This window comes from Hemiscyllium ocellatum, chromosome 4 (genome assembly GCF_020745735.1).
Source record: "Hemiscyllium ocellatum isolate sHemOce1 chromosome 4, sHemOce1.pat.X.cur, whole genome shotgun sequence".
NCBI classification, from domain to species: domain Eukaryota; kingdom Metazoa; phylum Chordata; class Chondrichthyes; order Orectolobiformes; family Hemiscylliidae; genus Hemiscyllium; species Hemiscyllium ocellatum.
The window spans coordinates 112,666,274-112,684,968 of record NC_083404.1 but is presented as its reverse complement, the minus strand read 5'-3'; the positions used below and the strand labels follow the sequence as shown (position 1 = coordinate 112,684,968).

The 18,695-nt window shown below is 41.5% G+C and overlaps 1 protein-coding gene across 1 annotated transcript in view; it reads right to left on the bottom strand.

The window, feature by feature from the left end:
• The window catches only part of tg (thyroglobulin), a 370,830-nt gene that overhangs the window by 347,778 nt on the left and 4,357 nt on the right, over positions 1 to 18,695 (bottom strand). The window contains exons 2-5 of the mRNA XM_060824055.1: positions 9,723 to 9,828; positions 7,163 to 7,260; positions 6,145 to 6,348; positions 1,703 to 1,862 (exon numbers count right to left, since the gene is read on the bottom strand). Coding sequence (XP_060680038.1) covers positions 1,703 to 1,862; positions 6,145 to 6,348; positions 7,163 to 7,260; positions 9,723 to 9,828 — 568 coding nt within the window. The remainder of the gene's footprint in view (positions 1 to 1,702; positions 1,863 to 6,144; positions 6,349 to 7,162; positions 7,261 to 9,722; positions 9,829 to 18,695) is intronic.

Below are 18,695 nucleotides of genomic sequence, written 5' to 3'. Positions count from 1 at the left end.
AGAAAGTGGGTACAGAGCTTGGGGTATCACACTTGTTTCCTAAACTCCACTCTCTCTGTCTCTCTCAAACTCTCACCTCCCTTTTATACAGACCTTATACCCACCTACTTGTGACTCATTGAAACTTTTTAGAAAGAAAATGTGCATAGAGACTGTGGAATCAGGGTTTGGGTTACTATGCTGTGGTATAATAGCCTAACAACATTCATTCAAATGTTCTTTTGTTCCATTGAGAGATGGTGAAGCTAATTGGCAAAAAGTTGAAAAGATCTCACAATGGAGAATGTGAATGAGGAAATAATTACAAGAACAATTAGGGCTTTTAACAAGTATTGAAGTAAGATAAGGAAGACTTAAGAAGTGATATATTTTATGCTTTGGCATTTAAGAGAATTAAAGGTTGTTCTGGTATAACACACATTTCATTAGCACAAATTGGCTATAATGCGATTGACAAATTGTGGATGTTGTTTGGATAACACAAACTTTTTACTGAACAAGCATAGAGATTTTTTAATTAGCGATCCTCTACAGTGTGACTGTCTATCGCGGTTTTCCATAGTGTGATTTTCTGTAGCGTGAGGTTTCAGACCAACACAACTGTTGTGTTATAGCAGAATGACCTGTATCAAAACGAAGTTGGAGTAAGTCTTGCAGTAAGACTTGATTCTGTCATAATGAGGATCAATTAAAGAAAGCCTCGAGCTCTCCTGGCCATAGTGCTGGTAAAATGCAAACAACAAAGACTGAAGAGAGATCATGGGTGACAGAGGATCAACTTATTAGACCACAGGTTTGAAGTATGCTAAAGGAACCAACAATCTCTCTATATTCTCAGCATATTTAAATAAAGTCTCATTCTACCATCTCTTATTCTGACTCTATCTTTCTCAGGAATCCTAAAACCTAGTATTCCTATCTTTTCTTCTTCTCATTATCTTCAAAATTTCACAACTGACACCTCATCTTCATTAATTGCTACTCATTGTTTTACACTGTTTCTCTTCAATACAATCAGCCTTCCAAAATCCCTCTACCAATGAGAAAGACACTAACCAACTCATCCCTGCTTAGCCCATCTGTTTCAGAAACCTTCATTCATGCCATGTTATTGTTGCTATTGCATGCAGGTCCATCTTGAAGGAGTTGATTGTCCGAGACTCACATTTTTTAGGTAGGAAGTTTGATCTTTGTTCTGAAAACAAAAAATGCTGGACATCACATCACAGCAGTCAGGCAGCGTTCATGGAGAGAAAGCAGGCTAACATTTCGAGTCTAGATGATTCTTCATCAGAGCTAAAGTGAGGTACGTTGATAGTGCAGAGCACATGACTGGCAGAACAATGGTGTCTCAACTGCCAGACTGGAAAGAACAGACTGTTCCACTGCAGTTGGGGTGGGTGCGGCGAGTGTGGTTGATGGAGGACATGGTGACAGAGAATGTAACAAGCGTAGCGAAAAGAAGAGGTAAGAATGAGTTCACAATCTGAAGGTGTTGAATTCAATATTGAGCTTAGAAGGCTGTAAAGTGTCTAGTTTGAACATAAGGTGTTGTTCTTCTAGTTTTCACTGTGATTTGCTGGAGTACTGCAACACACTGAGGACTGAGGCATGTGAGCAGGATGCTGTGTTAAAATGACTGGCTAAGGGAAGGTTGCCCTTATGTCCTCATATTTCTAAAACATGATTCCTTCTTCCTTACCTGTTGAAATTATTGAGTAAGTCAAAGATCATCATGTTGGTTCTGTTGATGAACCTACACTGGACGGGCAAGAACTTCCCATCTTTGGAACATTGAGGTGGGGACCTCACTCCATTGCCATGAAGAATTCGCCGATCTTGGACCTCGCAGCTTGTGGGACCTTTATTAATACAAAATAACATGAGTATGAAAATAAAGCCTTCATCAGAGTAATTCTAAGAGGCTTCCCTTCTCATTCAAAAGTTTGCTGGTGGAACTCCATCAGACACTGATTTTTTTGTTCACTGAAAGACAGATTCTAGTAAATGGTGTGTTTTCAAAGATTTCACACCATATGAATCATATTATTCAAATTAAGAGGGGTAGATACTGTGGATTAATTTTACACAAGAGCTCAGTCTACATGGGTGATTAGCCATTATCTGGAAGGGGCCATTTGCATCATTTGCTGTTAGAAGAGAGAGAGACAGAAGAGAGACAGAGATAATTACAGAGGAACCTCAATTAACTGAACAACACGGGTGGCGAGTATTTTCTTTGGATAATCAAATATTCGGATAATGGAATGCTGGACAACATAGTTTAGCCAAGCATCAGGACCTTGCAATCTTGTTTGGATATTCCAAAATTCGGATAATCGAATGCCAAATAATACAAGGCTCCTGTGTACATGCAGTGAGAGGCCACTGGGGGGCATCAATCCTAATAAAGCACGGACAGGTGTCCAGTGTCAGATAGGACTACCACACTGTTGACATTAAGCACTCCTTAGCTGTTAAGACATCTGACTCTCACAAATTCAATCTGTGTTCATTGTGCACAAGTGTCATGAATCTTGGAATGAGTCCTGAACCCCTAACCTTGAAGTCCAGAAGTTTAAGCCTCGACCAGTTGAATTATTATTGGTGTATCTTCGGGAGGGATTTGAGGCCCTAACTTCAGGATGAAATGGTGGTCAGGAGCCTGTAGCTTGTGGAAGTTAGATCAAAGGAGATCTTTATCCAAAAGTAGCCTCCAAGATCAAAGTCCAATTAAGGGAGAGTTGGACATTGCTGAGACTTGGAGGAGGCTCAGCAGGCACCTCAATATGGAGGTGTCTTCAAAGATATAAGTTTAGAATTAAAATGAACAGAGTAGGCAAGTCCCTAGGATGGGAGGGAAAACATCTCCCGATAACTCATTGGGACTTCTGGCACTCTTTGGGGCTTGGAGGTTCCATCTCCAATGGCTCTCCCAAACAGCTGGTGTAATTTCAGCAAAATCACAAAATTGCCCAAATTGGGGCCTCAAACAGGCAAATTGCCTGTCTCTTATCAGCAGCCCAGCCAATCCTTTTGCTGGCCTAATTGTCAGAAACATTTTTTGATAGCATAGATGCATCATGATGCAGCTATTCTCAGTTCCCCTTTCCTCCAGACTTGCCACATTCTGTCCTTTGGATCTGGTGTAACAGGGATTTTCCCATTTTTTAGACAGTAACCTGGAAGCGTTTGTATGATTAATAGCTTGAAGATCAACCTAAATAAATGATAACAAATAAACATAGAGTCAAACAGCACAGAAACAGATCCTTTGGTCCAGCCGGTTTATGCTGAACATAATCCCAAACTAAACTAGTCCCACCTGCCTGCTCCTGGCCCATATCCCTCCAAACTTTTCCATTCATGTACTTGTCCAAATGTCCTTTAAATATCGTAATTATACCCACATCCAAAACTTCCTCACAGAGTTCATTCCACATACATACCCCACATGTATATTTTGAATCTCTCTCCACTCACCTTGAAATCCCCCAACCTCGGGAAAAGACAACTCCCATTAACTCTGTCTATACCCTTCATTATTTTGTAACCTCCTATGTTTGCCTCTCAACCCCCTAAGTTCCAATGAAAAAGTCCCAGTCTTTCTTTATAACTAAAATCTTCCATACCTAGCAACACGCTGGTCAATCTCTTCTGAACCCTCTGTAGCTTAGTAATATCTTTCCTATAACTGGGTGACCAGACCTGGACACAATATTCCAGAAAAGGCCTCATCAATGTTGTGTATAACCTCAACATAACTTCCCAAAGAAGCTTTGTAGCTTGAAATGATTTTTAATTGAAAACTAACACAGCACATATTTGCCTAAATCTCCAAGTGGATTTCACCTACCATCAACTTGGCATTTTTATCTCATTTCATGAATCCTCCCTGACTCCTTTGAACAATGTTATGATTGGACCCAGCTGGATTTGTTGACTACGAGATCCTTGATTGGTGTTGTTAATCTGGGCCAGTCAGGAAGCCTTGGCTTATATAACCAGAAGGTTAAAATCTGCTCACTTCAGGGACTGACTCTGAGCTGGCTGGCTTCAGCCACTGTACCATGCACAAGTAAATAAAGGGTGACTTGGTGATAGGATACCAGCATCTGTGCAGATTCTTCAAACAAGATTAACAATTATTCCCAAATCGAAGTTTCTTTTATGAGATGGAGCTTGGATTCCCAACAAAGTGCTTAAAATTTTATCACATGTCCTTCTCTCTCTAACTGCCCTAACCCTATGCTCCTGCTGCATCACCCTCATTGTTATCTGATTGGTCAGGTAAACAACCTTGTTTATTTCCAATATTTTCACAAACAGAACTGTCAAATAAAATTTTAAAAATCATTCTTTTTAAATCGCCTGATGATTTTTCTCTTGTGTTGCTTACAGCCATTCTAAAAAGATTAATCTTAAATATATGAAGAAACTAGAACCTTCTGGAAGATGATTCTGGATCAGATGTGTGTCATAAATCTGAGATTTATATGTTTGAGTTAACCAAAGGTATTAAACAATGCCAGGCAAAGGGAAGAATATGGAATGCTATCAGAACTGGACTCAACAGACTAAATAGAGTAATATAGTCCTACAGTATTGAGATAACTTCAATGACTTACTCCTGACTCTGGGTTCCTCAAGAAGAATTGGAAACACATGTTGGAACTACACATTACATCCTCCTACTCAAATTAACAAACTTTTTAAAAATCATATCATATACTACTGAAGTTTCATTCAACAATCAAAACATAACAATCAAAAAATCAAAATATAAGTCCCAATTGCTCTTGAAGATCAGCAAAATGTAATGCTTCCAAAAATCTAAAGAAGATATGCTACTTAACTCCTGGGGATCCTCCAGCCCCATGTGGACCTCTCCTTGGGTCTACTTGGCTGATACATATCCTGTTATGGCACTGATCTCCCCATTTCACAGGATGTGAACATTGATGACTAGGCCAGCATTTATTTCCCATCTTTAATTACTCTTGAAAAGATGATGGTGAATCATCTTCTTCAGCTGTACAGTTCCTGGAGGTGCTCTTAGGAAAGAGATTCCAGGATATCAGGCACTGATGACTGAACAGCGACTTTAATTGCAGGTTAGGATGGTGTTTAGCTCAGAGGGGAACTACAGATAGTTGTGCTCCCATGCTTCTGCTTCCCTTATCTTTCTAGATGGCAGATTTGGAATGTACTGTCGAAGGGACCTTCTGTAAGTTGCTGCTGTGTATCTTCGAGATGGCACACGGTATGTTGGTGGTGAGAGGTCTGACTATTTAAGGTTGTCGATATGGTGTCGATCAAGCAGATTGTTTTGTATTGTATAGTGTCAAGCTTCTTGAACGTTGTTGGAGCTGCACCTATCCAGGCAAATTAGTACTCCAACAAACTCCTAACCTGTGCTTTGCAGATGGTGGACCAGCTCTGGGGAGTCAGGAGGTGAGTTACTCGCACAGTATTACTACTCCCTTGACCCACCTGCCCTCGTATTTCTTTGGCTGGTTCAGTTTGGTTTCTGGTCAACAGTAACCCTCAGGATGCTGACAGTGGGATGTCCATGTCCCATGAAGTGTGGAGATCAGTGCCACAACAGGATGTGTATCAGCCCAGTAAACCCAAAGAAAGGTCTATTTTCAGCAATTGTAACACCATCAGACATCAAGGGAAAATGGTTAAATTCTTTTTGTTGGAGATTGGTCTTTGCCTGGCATTTGTGTAAATTACTTGCTACTAATCAACGTCAGCCTGGATATTTTCCAGTTCTTGTTGCTTTTGAACATGGGCTGTATTTGAGGAGTTGCAAATGGTGCTGAACATTGTGCAATCATCAGTGATGTTGCACTTCTGATGTTACGATGGAGGGAAGGTAATTGATGAAGTAGCTGAAGATGGTTGGGCTTAGGACACTACCGTGAGGAATGCCTGTGGTTTATGTTCTTGAAATGAGGTGATGAACCTCCAACAAACATAATTATCTTTGTGCTAGGGGTAACTTCAACCAAGAGGTCTCCTTCTGATTTCCCTTGGCTTCTGTTTTGCGTGAGCTCCTTCATGCATTACACAATTTTAATCTCTCCGCCATTCATATAATTAAATCCCTTTGATTTGAAAGAAAATATGGAGACTCACATTGCAGTGGCCGTTTGTCCTGACGTGTTCCATAGATTTCCATCCCATCACTGTCGACACACCAGCACTGTCGGGGGGCAGTGCTGCACTGCATAATCTCATAGTCCCCTGTTTCTGTGCATTGTGGGATGTAGGAGGTACTGCTGCTATTCACATAACCACTTACCAGAACCTGCTGGCGATGGAGCTGGCAAAAGGATAAGCCTGCAGAGAAATCAAGAATGGGTAACATAGTAATTGAAGAGAAAATTGAGACTGGAAGAAGTGAAAACTATGAAAGGTAAGAGTCACAATCATCACAATTGAGTTACAGACCAGAATTTAATTCATGGGTTCAAAGAATTTAGAACATAATAAAAGTGGTTAACTGGGATAGATTGTACATGGGAATCAAGTAGAATGTTTCAGGTGGTTTATCTATAGAGTAATGGCTAGCTGGGGTGTGACCTACAGGCTGGAATCTAATTGAAAGGCCCAGATAGTTTCAGAGAATGGCTTACAGACTGAAATCTAATGGAGAAGTTTAGGCAATTTTAACATGGGACAACAATTACCTGGGAATGAGATATAATCTAGTGAGGTCATTAATCGGTTATCGTTGCTATTTGTCTCCATTTTAACTCCCTCAAAATGGCTGATGTCAGGGAGCTGGCCAGCATCATAATTCTTAGGTCCTGTCCACCTCCATTCCTGAAGACAGTGAGGCCTGAACTTTCAGCACCAAGTTTGCATAATCACCTTATTTTAGAGGTCTACAACAGTGTGTCAGTACAGAAACTGTCTTCACCTTGCCCAGCTTTATTTGCAGGGCTGTCCTCCCCACAGAAAATTCTGTTCAAGAATATGAAAAAAGTCAACAAAGCTGATCCCTGACAAGTTGTACAGAGGAATATAGAGCACAGTTTCAAAAGTGAGATGTTTAGAAATTAAGAATAAGTTAAAACACTATTGATTACGGTAAAGGGAAAACTAATTACTACTATTCTCTTGATTATTCTAGGCGCTTTCATGTACTTACAGGCAGTTGGTGATGTAGTTTGATTGCTACCTAACACTGCATCACCCTTGTTATTGACACACCAGCAGAATTGTCCATCTTTCGTGCACTGCACATTCCTGCATCAAGAACATGTTATTAAACAATGTCATGTATTCAACATTACAATTGTCATGGAATAATGGACACAATAACTTCAGGGCAGAGTTTCACTATGGGTGGCATGGTGGCTCAATGGTTAGCGCTGCTGCCTCACAACTCCAGGGTCCCAGGTTTGATTCCAGCCTTGGGCGACTGTCTGTGTGGAGTTTGCACATTCTCCCCATGTCTGCGTGGGTTTCCTCTGGGTGCTCTGGTTTCCTCCCACAGTCCAAAGATGTGCAGATCAGGTGAATTGGTCATGCTAAATTGCCCATAGTGTTAGGCGCATTAGTCAGAGGGGAATGGGTCTGAATGGGTTACCCTTCGGAGAGTCAGTGTGGGCTGGTTGGGCCAAAGGGCCTGTTTCCACACTGTGGGGAATCTAATCTGAACCGAGTCTAACTGCAGCACTGATCACTGGATCTGGAGTAGAGGTGTTCAGGTCCAGTTTGAGGATGCTTATTTCAAAGCTGGGAATTTTGAAGTCTCTCAAATCCAGACAGCAGACACCTGTCAGTCATCTTTGATCGAGATGAGTAAGGCTTCACTTCAGAGGCAGAGGCCTACAGCTCACGTTAGATTCATACTCTCTCATGTACCAGGATTCATTGGGGATCAAAGCAAGGATTTGATAGGACAAATAGAGGGAAATAAACTACTTCTTCCGATGTGGAAATTCAGAATAAAGGGCATAACTGTTAAATTAGCTCATCCATTCGATGGGGATGTTCGGCAGTGCTACTTCAACTAATAGATAGTGAAAATTTTGAACTTTTTCCCAGATAAAACTATTACAGCCAGTTCCTTAGAAAGTTCTAAGACTGAGATTAAGTAATGGTTTGCACCAAGAGGATTACAGAATCAAATTTGGTAGCTGAAGTTAAGATGCTTTCTCTTTATATTACCGGCAAAGTAGTTATATGTGGCAGTCAAGGTTAAAAGTCCATCCAACAGTTTTATTTGGCTGAGCATGGATGGTTGTATTGTTAATCGGAAATGATTTCTCAAGACAATACTTCAATGCATTTAATGGTCTAACTTATAGATGGCCACAGTGATCATTTGAGCTATTCCTCATGTTCCACTTGGGAAGGTAAATGTCTTCACTTCCTCTGCATTGTCCTCAAACAGTGAAGCATTATCTTGGTCTTTGATGGGCATGTTGAAGCCTTGGATCTCACCACTTGGCTCATTTACCTGGTTGTGGTTGCTGATGCTTTCAGTCAACAGAGAGGTGTATCGTTCTCAGTATTCTGTGGGATGTGGTGTGCTTTCTAATGGGGTCAGTAGATTTTCCACATGTGGATATCTACCAGGTTTGAGCAGCAGGAGGCATCAACCACTTTTATATAGTCTTCCTGCCGAAAGAAGTTTGTGAACTTCAAAACTTGCAAACTAATTCTATCAAGGGTGAATAATCCCAGGCTTTTAGTCCAAACAATGAAAAGACACTAGAAAATGGTTTGGGTACTGATCAGACTGATTTGTGGGAACTGGTCAGATTGGACTTGTACAGTATTTTGTGGGCAGATTTTATCTGAGCATTTTTTAAAAAACTTTCTTGAGGAGATGACAGTGTTGAAGCTTAACCAGAACAGCTGGGCCAGAGATCTGCCTGGTTCTGCAGCACTGGCATTCAGCAGTGTAGCTGGAACATTGTTGAGGCCTATAGCTTATACTGTCTGCAGAGCACTCAGCCATCTCTTGGTATCATATAGAATTAGTTAGATCATCCAAAGACCATTCAGGTGGTGACATCATGAGGGAGCAGAGATATTGTACTTCTTTTGCCCTCTCTATGACCCTGGGGAAGGGAATGCTCAAGGATCCTCTTCTCCCATTAATTTTTTACATTGTTCACCACCATTCACAATTAGAGATGGCAGGACCCTAGGTGCTTAATCTAATCCATTGATTGTAGAATTGAGTAGTCATGTCTACAACATGCTGCTTCTGTTGTTTAATATGCTTATTGAAAAACCTTTATTTTCACATATTCCCACATCACTAGATATTTACTAACATTTTCTGTGTATTTCTTCTACCGTATCTTTTTTTCTGCATTCACTAAAAGCAAACTCTTGTCACAGCCAAAATTGACTTTAATGGCTCTCACTTGCTCCTTTGTTATCATTTTAATCCTAATGGACTCATACAAAAGTTAACCACTGATGTTTCTTTCCCCAATTAAGATATTTTCTAATCAAGATGTTTGAAAATATTATGCCAACCTGTGGATGAACCTATGCCTCCTGCCTCAGAGGTAAGGACACTGCCACTACACCACATGTGCCCTCTCTACTCAGCCAATCATCAGTTCTGATAATGGACAGGGATTCAACACAATTAACCCGAGCATGCAAATTCCATTTTCAATGTCTCTTTCCACACAACCTCATATGTTGGAAATAAACCAGATAAAATCCATGGGTTATCTTACCTGTACCTGCCCTCTGTAGTACACTGTGGAACGTAATTGTCAATTGTCTGGGAGGCTGCTCTGTTTAGTTCACAGGAGGTCAGCTGCTGAGATTCATGTTTGTACTCTAAAGTGCAAAACATTTAAGAATCAACTCAAAAATAAAGGAGGAGTCTCCTGAAAGGACATTGCAGATCCATACTGATTTATATTAAACTAATCCTGGCAATAAATTGCCAATGGCATGCATTATGCAGAATAAATGCTGACATATGATATCAATCTATATATACTTTTAAATTATTGGGAAAAGACCTTCACTGGCAAGGTCATGATTAATTGCCAAACTTTAGTTGGTCTTAAAAGATTTATCTCTGACTTTTGTTGTGAACATATATTTATATTATGTGAATTATGTGAAAATCTGGAAGTGCTTGGACACTTTCTGAATTGAAAAGTGTTTTACACCATGTGGTTTCTGAGACAGAAAAGCAAAAATTTAACCTGTGCCATTTAAAGAAATTCAAGTGACTTTTGAGAAAAGACAAGCAAAGGTTTTAGGGGAGCTAAGAGATTGGATTTATGACCCTTAATTGTTGGGAAATCTGGCTTTGAAAATACTGTCTCAGGGTGGGAGCGGGGAATGTGTGACTCCATGCTGATAGTTGTCTTGCAACTCTTTCTGGACTTAGTTTATTTATTTTCATAAGTAGTCATATCGAAGAAAACTTCAGGAGGTGACAGTCTCTCTCCTCTCCTTATCTTAGCAGAAAGTTCTGGGAACCTGACAGTTTCGAAATATCAATATTTCTTCTAAACTTTGAAAAGTTGAACCAGGCCAATTTCTTAAGTCACCAATTGAGTTTGATTTCAATTGGAATTGAAGATCTTCCATCAGCTTGCAGCTGTCAACAATTTGATTTTGTTAACAAGGAACTTGGCAGGCTGACAGAAGTCACCAAATATTATCATTTATTTTCAGACTCTTGTCCAAAGATGTGTTTTATTGTTTTGTCTTTTCCAAAGAAAAAAGTCCTCTTTGCAGAGATGGTCATATTTTGTAGTGTGTGAGTGTGACAGTGTTTGTGAATAAGAGGATAAGGTTCCAGTTATAGTAATGTCCCCAATATCCTGCACAGGCAGGGAATTGGGTGATATTGAGGTGGGGAGAGGTTGGAGGGGAGGGGAGGGGTTTCAATTTAGCTAAACCTGCCAGCTTATAGAAATACTAATTGCTGCTGAGAACTCAACTCCTCACTACCACAAGATAAATGTGCATTTTATAAAGAAGGGGCCAGGACGACTCATAAATACCATGATAGTGATTTATCCAAAAAGTAAGCCTTGAATTATCTTTAATAAAATGTCTGATCTAATATTCCTTTCTAATAGCTAATACAAGTAAATAATACAGTCATAGAATCCTACAGTGTGGAAGCAGGCCATTTGGCCCATTGAGTCCACACTGACCCTCTGAAGATCATCCCACCCAGACCCAAAATTTCCCATGGCTAATCCACTTATGGGTATACTATGGGCAACTTAGCATGGCCAATTAACATAATCTGCACATCTTTGGAATGTGGGAGGAAACTGGAGCACATAGAGGAAACCCACACAGACAACACACAGTGACCTGAGGGTGAATTGAACCCAGGTCACTGATGCTGTGAGATAGCAGTGTGAACCACTGAGCTACAGTGCCACATACTTGCATTGGGATAATGGGGATTTCATTTTAGGCATTGTTTAGGTATTAACCAATGTTTGTCATCTGTTTTAACTAAAACTTTTTGTTATATAATGAACAGATTATTGTATGTTCGTGAAAAAAGTCTGGTGAAAGTCTGTTTTTGTCCAAATGGTATACAAAAGAGAACAAATTGGCCATTTTGGTGATAAAAATCAACAAATTTATATGAGCAGTGAGACTGGTAAAGTAGCAGGTCTTACTTATCAGTTTACCTCTCCCATCATAGATGAAGCATTTTGTTTTGAATGACTGATAGATTTCTGTTATATGCTAAGTCACATTAGAGAATAATGAAGAGTCAATCCTGTTGATAAAGCACTTAGGACTCCTAGTTTGACCAGCTGAAGAAACGGTGATTAGCTTCCTATTCAAAAGGGCATTCGCGAATCAGCTGAGTTTTCTTTTTAGCAAATATCCAATTTCATAGTCACTTTTATTAATAACTAAATTGGTTTTGAAATTACACACTACGATGTCAGTTTTTGAGTCTCCATTCTCATAATTGTTGGTTTAGTATCATGATGCTACCAGGCAGGTTTTTAAAGCTCTTCTATAATGTGATGGTTACGCTCTTGTGCAACCTGTGTTATAGAAAAATGTTGGCGATGTAATCGTGTTACAGCCAACACTTACTTTAAAAGCCCGCACTTTAGAAATAGTGTCCTCAGTTCATCAATTGAGTTATAGCGAATTTGCATGTTTTAGCAGAATGACCTGCATAGAAAATGTATTCACAGACATACCTCTTTGCAACCTTAATGTTTACATTGGTTTTTAATGACTTGCTTGATATTTCAGCGTGAAAGCACAGAAACATAGAAAATAGGAGCAAGATTAGGCCATATGGCCCATTCAATATGATTATAGCTGACCATCCCACTCAGTACCTTGTTCCTACTTTATCCCCATACCCTTTGACCCTTTTAGTCCTGAGAACTATATCTAACTCGTTCTTGAAAACATTAAATATTTTAGCCTCAACTGCTTTCTGTGACAAAGAATTCCACAAGCTCCATACTTGCTGAGTGAAGATATTCTTCTCATCTCAGTCCTAAATGCCCTACCCTGTATCCTTAGACTGGGTTTGATTCTGGTCTTCCCAGTCATCAGGAACATTGTTCCTGTGTTTATCCTGTCAATTCCTGTTAGAATTTGATAGGTTTCTATGATTGCCCTGTTCTGCAACACCCCCCACCCCATTCATCTAAACTACAGTGAATATTGAACTAAACAATCAGTCTGTCTTCATACATCCCTCCTGCTATGCCAGGAAACAGTCTAGCAAACCTTTGCTATACTGCTCCATAGCCATAGGATCCTCCCTCAGATAAGGAGACCAAAACTACACACAGTAATCTAGGTGTGGTCTAACCAAGGTCCTGTATATTCCTGCTCCTGTGCTCGATTCATCTTGCAATAATGGCTAGCATATCCTTAGTGCATTTTCTACATATATTCTGTTGGGATTCTTTAGGCCAGTCAACAACAGCAGGAAGATACATTTATAAAGAGTGTTCTAGTGTAGACAAGAATGATTCAGAGCAATTAGGGAAAAAGTAAAGGGACTTGACTTTATCATGAGGGATCTTCATGGTGAATTGCAGGAATAATTGAATCGTCAGGTTTTAAAACGTGGAGTATGGGTTGGCCAGAGAGAACTGAGTATTGTGTTTGAGAGGGAAAAAGCCATAGTGGGTAGAATGAAAAGAAACAGTGTTACAAGAGCAGAAGGAGCTGGAACTTAAGGGAAGTCCTGAGTTTCAGAAGGGGAAGTGACTAAGGAGGAGAGGTTTGCTGAAATAAAAGGTCTAATATATATAATATGTAATATATCACATAGCCACAGGACATCCCAAAATATTTTAAAGCCAATGAAGGACTTGTGAAGTGAAATGACTGCTCTAATATTGTAAATCTGGTAGGCAATTGGTGATCAGCAAATCCCACAAATAGCAAACTGATAACGAACAGATAATTATTTTTTTGCTATGAGGGGTGTATACTAGCAATGACACTGAGAGTAGCACTCCTGTTCTCTTTCAAAATAAAGCCAGATCCATCTGAGGGCACAAACAAGACTTTGGTTTAATGTCTCATCCAAAATCCTGCAATCCAACAATGCAGCACTCACTCAATACTGTACATGGCCAGCCTAGTTTTTTGTAAAGACCTGAATTAGGACATGATCTCACAAAACTTTCATCACTTAGCCCCAGGAATGCTACCAACCTCTCTGCAAAGTCCAGTTGGCAATGCCGTGGAGAGAACTGAAATCAGGATATGCATTTTGAGGACGGGAGAAGGAATAGGAACTGCAGGGTGGACACAGCAGCAATTAGCATGAATGTCAATGTGGGAGGCAGTCAAAAGAAAAGGTTTTTCATGTGGTTATAGGTCTTTTATGTGTGGAAATGTTCATCACAGCTGGCTCTGATGCTACTTCAGCCAAAATGCAAATGAGAGTATTGTTCAAATGGTCTCTCTCTCTCTTTCTGAGCAACTTCTACCTCTGAATTTAAGGTTACAAAGACTAGCTGGTGTGCTGCAGTTCTGTTCCAGCCATGAGAAGTCAAATCTGAAAATACCTGAATCAAACCCAGTCAAAGTAGGCTTAATGACATCATACCACACATGAAACTTAAATTAACCAGTGAGCAATTAGGGAACCTTAATCTCAGTGACTACCATAAACTTTCCACTATCGCTCCTTTGCATTAGAAAGTATTAAATGCCTTACCAGAAACCACAGCTGCTGCAATGCAGATGCTGTGGAGGGCAGATATGATGGTTCCTAATCGCCCCATTGCTTCTCCTGCTTGTCGCGTGAAGCAGGCAGATAGTCTGTCTACCCTCTCCCTTTTTATAAAGTCAATAAGTCTGTCAAGCCAAACATGATTTGGAGTCATGATCTGGTCTGGTGCACTCATTCTGAAACTCAAGAGCCATCTGACGTAGGCTTAAAACTAAATACTGAAGTAGCTTGTGCAGAGCCTCAACATGGTCATTAATCCCAGAAAAAAATCTCTCCACTTCAAAATCCTTTTAAAAAGCTGTGAAATCTTAACCCCATTAATGTGCTGCGTTTTCAGTGCAGTCATTTTACTTGTCCTAAACCTTTTGCAGCAAACAGCAGTAGTCTGATATGTTGTAGCTAGGCACAGCATTCTAACATCATATACAGTTTAGTGTGAGGCTAAGTAAACTCACTTCCAATATTCCACAGTCTCACAAGAGCATCCCTACTGTGGCAGTCAATTCTGTCACAGAATAATGTGCAGTACAGGAACAGACCCTTCAAGTCCAACTCATCCATGCCGACCAAATATCCTAACTTAATCTAGTCCCATATGCCAGCACTTGGCCCATATCCCTCTAAACCCTTCCTATTCATATACCCATCAGCCTTCACCACTTCCTCTGTCAGCTCATTACATACACGCACAACACTCTGCGTGAAAAAGTTGCCCCTTAGGTGCCTTTTACATCTTTCCCATCTCACCCTAAACCTATGCCCTCTCGTTCTGGATTACCCCACCCCATGTAAGAAACTTTCTCTATTTATCTTATCCGTGCTCCTCATGATTTTATAAACCTCGATAAGGTCACCACTCAGCCTCTGATGCTCCAGGGAAAATAGCCCCAGCCTATTCAGCCTCTCCCTATAGCTCAAATCCTCCAACCTTGGCAACATACTTGTGAATCTTTTCTGAACACTTTCAAGTTTCACAACATTTTTTCCGTTAGGAAGGAGACTAGAATTGGACGTAATATTCCAACAGTGACCTAACCAATGCCCTGTACAGCCATAACATGACCTCCCAATTCTTATACACTATACACTGACCAACAAAGGAAAGCATACCAATACATTCCTCTCTATCCTATCTACCTGTGAATCTACTTTCAAGGAGCTATGAACCTGCACTCCAAGGTCTCTTTGTTCCATATCACTCCCTAGGTCCTTACCATGGATATCCAATGCCTCTACACTTCCATCCACCATGACCAGGGCTTCCAAGCACTGCGTTTTTTCCTCTCCAGATGTCCCCAACAGTCCCCTTCCACCGATACTCTCATTCGTTTGGCCGAACTGGTCCTCACCCTTAACAATATCTCCTTCGAATCCTCCCACTTCCTCCAGACCAAAGGGGTAGCCATGGGCACACGTATGGGCCCCAGCTATGCCTGTCTCTTTGTTGGTTACGTAGAACAGTTGATCTTCCGTAATTACACCGGCACCACTCCCCACCTCATCCTCCGCTACATTGATGACTGCATTGGCGCCACCTCGTGCTCCCGCGAAGAGGTTGAGCAATTCATCAACTTCACCAACACATTCCACCCTGACCTTAAACTTACCTGGACCATCTCTGACACCTCTCTCCCCTTACTGGACTTCTCCATCTCCATTAATGACGACTGACTTGACACTGACATTTTTTTACACACCCACCGACTCCCACAGCTCCCTGGATTACACCCCTTCCCACCCTAACTCTTGCAAAAATGCCATCCCATATTCCCAATTCCTCCGCCTCCGCCGTATCTGCTCCCAGGAGGACAAGTTCCACCATAGAACACACCAGATGGCCTCCTTCTTTAGAGACTGCAATTTCCCTTCCCACGTGGTTAAAGATGCCTTCCAGTGCATCTCATCCACATCCCGCACCTCCTCCGTCAGACCCCACCCTCCAACCGTCACAAGGACAGAACGCCTCTGGTGCTCACCTTCCACCCTACCAACCGTCACATAAACCAAATCATCCGCCGACATTTCCGCCACCTCCAAAAAGACCCCACCACCAGTGATATATTTCCCTCCCCACCCCTTTCCGTCTTCCGCAAAGACGGTTCCCTCCGTGACTACCTGGTCAGGTCCACGCCCCCCTACAACCACCCTCCCATCTGGCACCTTCCCCTGCCACCGAAAGAACTGTAAAATCTGCGCCCATACCTCCTCCCTCACCTCTAACCAAGGCCCTAAAAGAGCCTTCCACATCCATCAAAATTTTACCTGCACATCCACTAATATCATTTATTGTATCCGTTGCTCCCGATGCAGTCTCCTCTACATTGAGGAAACTGGGCGCCTCCTAGCAGAGCGCTTTAGGGAACATCTCCGGGACACCTGCAACAATCAACCACACCGCCCCATGGCCCAACATTTCAACTCTCCTCCCACTCTGCCAAGGACATGGAGGTCCTGGGCCCCCTTCACCGCCGATCACTCACCACCAGACGCCTGGAGGAAGAACGCCTCATCTTTCACCTCAGAATACTTCAACCCCAGGGCATCAATGTGGACTTCAACAGTTTCCTCATTTCCCTTTCCCCCACCTCACTCTAGTTCCATCTTTCAGCTCAGCACTGTCCCCATGACTTGTCCGGACTTGTCCTACCTGCCTATCTCCTTTTCCACCTATCCACTCCACCCTCTCCTCCCTGACCTATCACCTTCATCCCCTCCCCCACTCTCCTATTGTAGTCTATGCTACTTTCTCCCCACCCCCCACCCTCCTCTAGCTTATCTCTCCATGATTCAGGCTCTCTGCCTTTATTCCTGATGAAGGGCCTTTGCCCGAAACGTCGATTTTGCTGCTCCTCGGATGCTGCCTGAACTGCTGTGCTCTTCTAACACCACTAATCCAGAACCTTACCATTAAGTGTATAAGTCCTACTAAGATTTGCTTTTCCAAAATGCAGCACCAAACAATTATCTAAATTAAACTCCATCTGCCACTCCTTAGCTCATTAGCCCATTTGATCAAGATCCCGTTATAATCTTCACTGCCTATAACACGTCCAATTTTGGTGTCTTCCAGAAACTTACTAAGTATTCTACCTATGTTCACATTCAAATCATTTATGTAAATGATGAAATGTAGTGGACCCAGCACCGATCCTTGTGGCACTCCACTGGTCACAGGCCTCCAGTCTGAAAAACAACACTCCACCACCACCCTCTGTCTTCTACCTTCAAGCCAGTTTTGTATCCAAATGGCTAGTTCTCCCTTTATTCCATGAGATCTAACCTAGCTAATCAGTCTCCCATGGGGAACCTTGTCAAACGCCTTACTGAAGTCCATATAGATCACGTCTACTGCTCTGCCCTCATCAATCCTCTTTGTTACTTCTTCAAGTTCATGAGACATGATTTCCTACACAGAAAGCCATGCTGACTATCCCTAATCAGTCCTTGTCTTTCCAAATACATGTACATCCTGTCCCTCAGGATTTCCTCCAACAATTTGCCCACCTCTGATGTCAGGCTCAGTGATCTATAGTTCCCTGACTTATCCTTACCACCTTTCTTAAATAGTGATACCACATTTGTCAACCTCCAGTTTTCCGGCACCTCACCTGTGACTATTGATGAAACAAATATCTCAGCGAGAGACCCATCAAACACTTCCCTAGCTTCCCACCGAGTTCTACGGTAAACCTGATCAGGTCCTGCAGATTCATCTGCTTTTATGCATTTCAAGACATCCAGCACCTCCTCTTCTGTAATATGGACATTTTTCAAGATGTCACCATCTACTTCCCCACATTTTACATCTTCCATATCTTTCTCCACAGTAAACACTGATGCAAAATACTTGTTTAGTATCTCCTCCCATCTCCTGCGGCTCCACACATAGGCCACCTTTCTGATCTTTGAGGGGTCCTATTCTCTCCCTTGTTATCCTTTTATTCATTGTGTATTTATAAAAATCCTTTGTATTCTCCTTAACCTTATTTGCCAAACCTATTTCATGTCCCCTTTTTGCCCTCCTAATTTCCCTCTTAAGTATACTTCTTCTGTCTTAATACTCGTCTAAGGATTCACTCGATTTCTCCTGTCTATACCTGATATAAGCTTCCTTCTTTTTCTCTAGTCATCCAGCATTCCCTACACCTACCAGCCTTTCCTTTCACCTAACAGGAATATACTGTCTCTAGACTCTCGTTATCGCATTTTTAAAGGCTTCACATTTTCCAGCCACCACTTTACCTGCGAACATCCAACCGCAATCGGCTTTTGAAAGTTCTTGCCTAATACCATCAAAATTAGTCATCTTCCAATTTAGAACTTCAACTTTTAGTTTCGGTCTATATTTTTCGATCACTATTTTAAAACTAATAGAACTATGGTCTCTGGCCCCAAAGTGGTCCCCCACTGACACCTCAGTCACCCTGCCCTGCCTTATTTCCCATGAGTAGGTCAAGTTTTACACCTTCTCTAGTAGGAACATACACAT